The sequence below is a fragment of the Glossina fuscipes genome, unplaced genomic scaffold (assembly GCF_014805625.2).
Source record: "Glossina fuscipes isolate IAEA_lab_2018 unplaced genomic scaffold, Yale_Gfus_2 2, whole genome shotgun sequence".
NCBI classification, from domain to species: domain Eukaryota; kingdom Metazoa; phylum Arthropoda; class Insecta; order Diptera; family Glossinidae; genus Glossina; species Glossina fuscipes.
The window spans coordinates 35,004,192-35,005,572 of record NW_023998416.1 but is presented as its reverse complement, the minus strand read 5'-3'; the positions used below and the strand labels follow the sequence as shown (position 1 = coordinate 35,005,572).

General features: G+C 37.8%; 1 protein-coding gene across 1 annotated transcript; it reads right to left on the bottom strand.

Moving 5' to 3' along the window:
• Positions 1–1,381, bottom strand: LOC119633255 (60S ribosomal protein L7a). Its single transcript, XM_038026704.1, has 4 exons — positions 1,242–1,381; positions 1,050–1,173; positions 615–985; positions 1–438 (listed from the first exon to the last, which is right to left on the bottom strand). Exons 1-4 carry the CDS (start codon positions 1,254–1,256, stop codon positions 133–135), a joined length of 816 nt encoding a protein of 271 aa, XP_037882632.1. The 5' UTR covers positions 1,257–1,381; the 3' UTR covers positions 1–132.

The following is a 1,381-nucleotide window of genomic DNA, read 5'->3' as shown; positions in this document are numbered from 1 at the left end:
TTAGTTTTGTAGCTTTTTTGTTGCTTTATAATTTATTTATAATCAAGACCGACATATAACATCGATTACTGCGCTTATTCATCTGTTAACACGATGACGCCATATATTGCGCTTGGCCGACGATCAACAAGCTTAACCTTGCTTTTGAGCCAACTCCCGAGCTTTGGCGCGCTCTAGTTTGGCAATACGAGCCAAACTTTTTGAACCAAGTATACCACCGCCCCAATGTCGTCGAATTTCGTCATGTCGTTCATTAAAGTTTGTCTTTATGGCTTCCACTAATTTAGCCAAATTAGCCTTGTCATTGGCTTCGACATTCGTAAGGGCCAGAGCAGTGCACGTTTTACGACGCACTAGTAGGCCCAGACGCGCCTTTCCTTTGATTATGCAGTAGGGCACGCCCATCTTCCGGCATAACGCTGGCAAAAACAAAACCAACTGAAAAAAAAATATAACATTTATTTAACATATTGAAGAAGCAAAAACAGCATTATTAACTATTTATTCGGATCAGTAAAGGAAATATTCAATCCTTAAAGTCAGTTGAAGAAATTCATTTTTATAACATCATGTTGTATAAAGATATACAAGTAAATATATTTCTTTGCACTTACCTCTAAAGGATCAACATCATGGGCAATAACTACAAGTTGAGCCTTCTTCTGTTCAACCATTTTAGTGACAGTGTTTGTGCCCGAACGAATAAAATTGGGTTTCTTTTTCGGTTGAACATCTTTGCCCTTTGCCTTGGCTTCAGCAATTTTCTTTAGCCTCTGTTTTTTAGCAATTGCTGATTCTGGTCGGTATTTTTCCAGCAACTTGAACAGCTTTACGGCAGTTGTTTTATCAAGGGTCTGACTGAATTGATGTATGGGAGGCGGAACTTTCAAGCGCTTCTGCAATACAGCCTTTTGACGCTGGACACGAATATATTTAGGCCACTTAACAAAACGAGAGAGGTCACGTTTTGGCTGAATGTTTTGACCTTTAATAAACAAAACAGAATTTACATCTAACGCAATCTAACCAAATTTGGCACATTTACTTACCAATTCCAAAGTTTTTAGGACGTTTCTCAAATAATTGATTAACGACCTTTTTAACCACTGGCTTTTTAACTGCTAATGGGGCCGGAGCAACTTTCTTGGTAACTGGCTTCTTCTTCGGCTTGGGCTAAAACAACAGAACAGTTAACAGAGCGGTTTTTAATTTTACGATTTGAGACTTTCGCCTATTTTTACCTTCTTAACGACCATTTCTGATTATATTTTTAGCGGAGCGTTTACTAAAAAAAATAGCAAATATTATCGCACACCGAAAATACTATGCTTCCAATGTGCCTGTCAAAAATGTAAAAGAATTAACTTAGCGGAAATCAAAC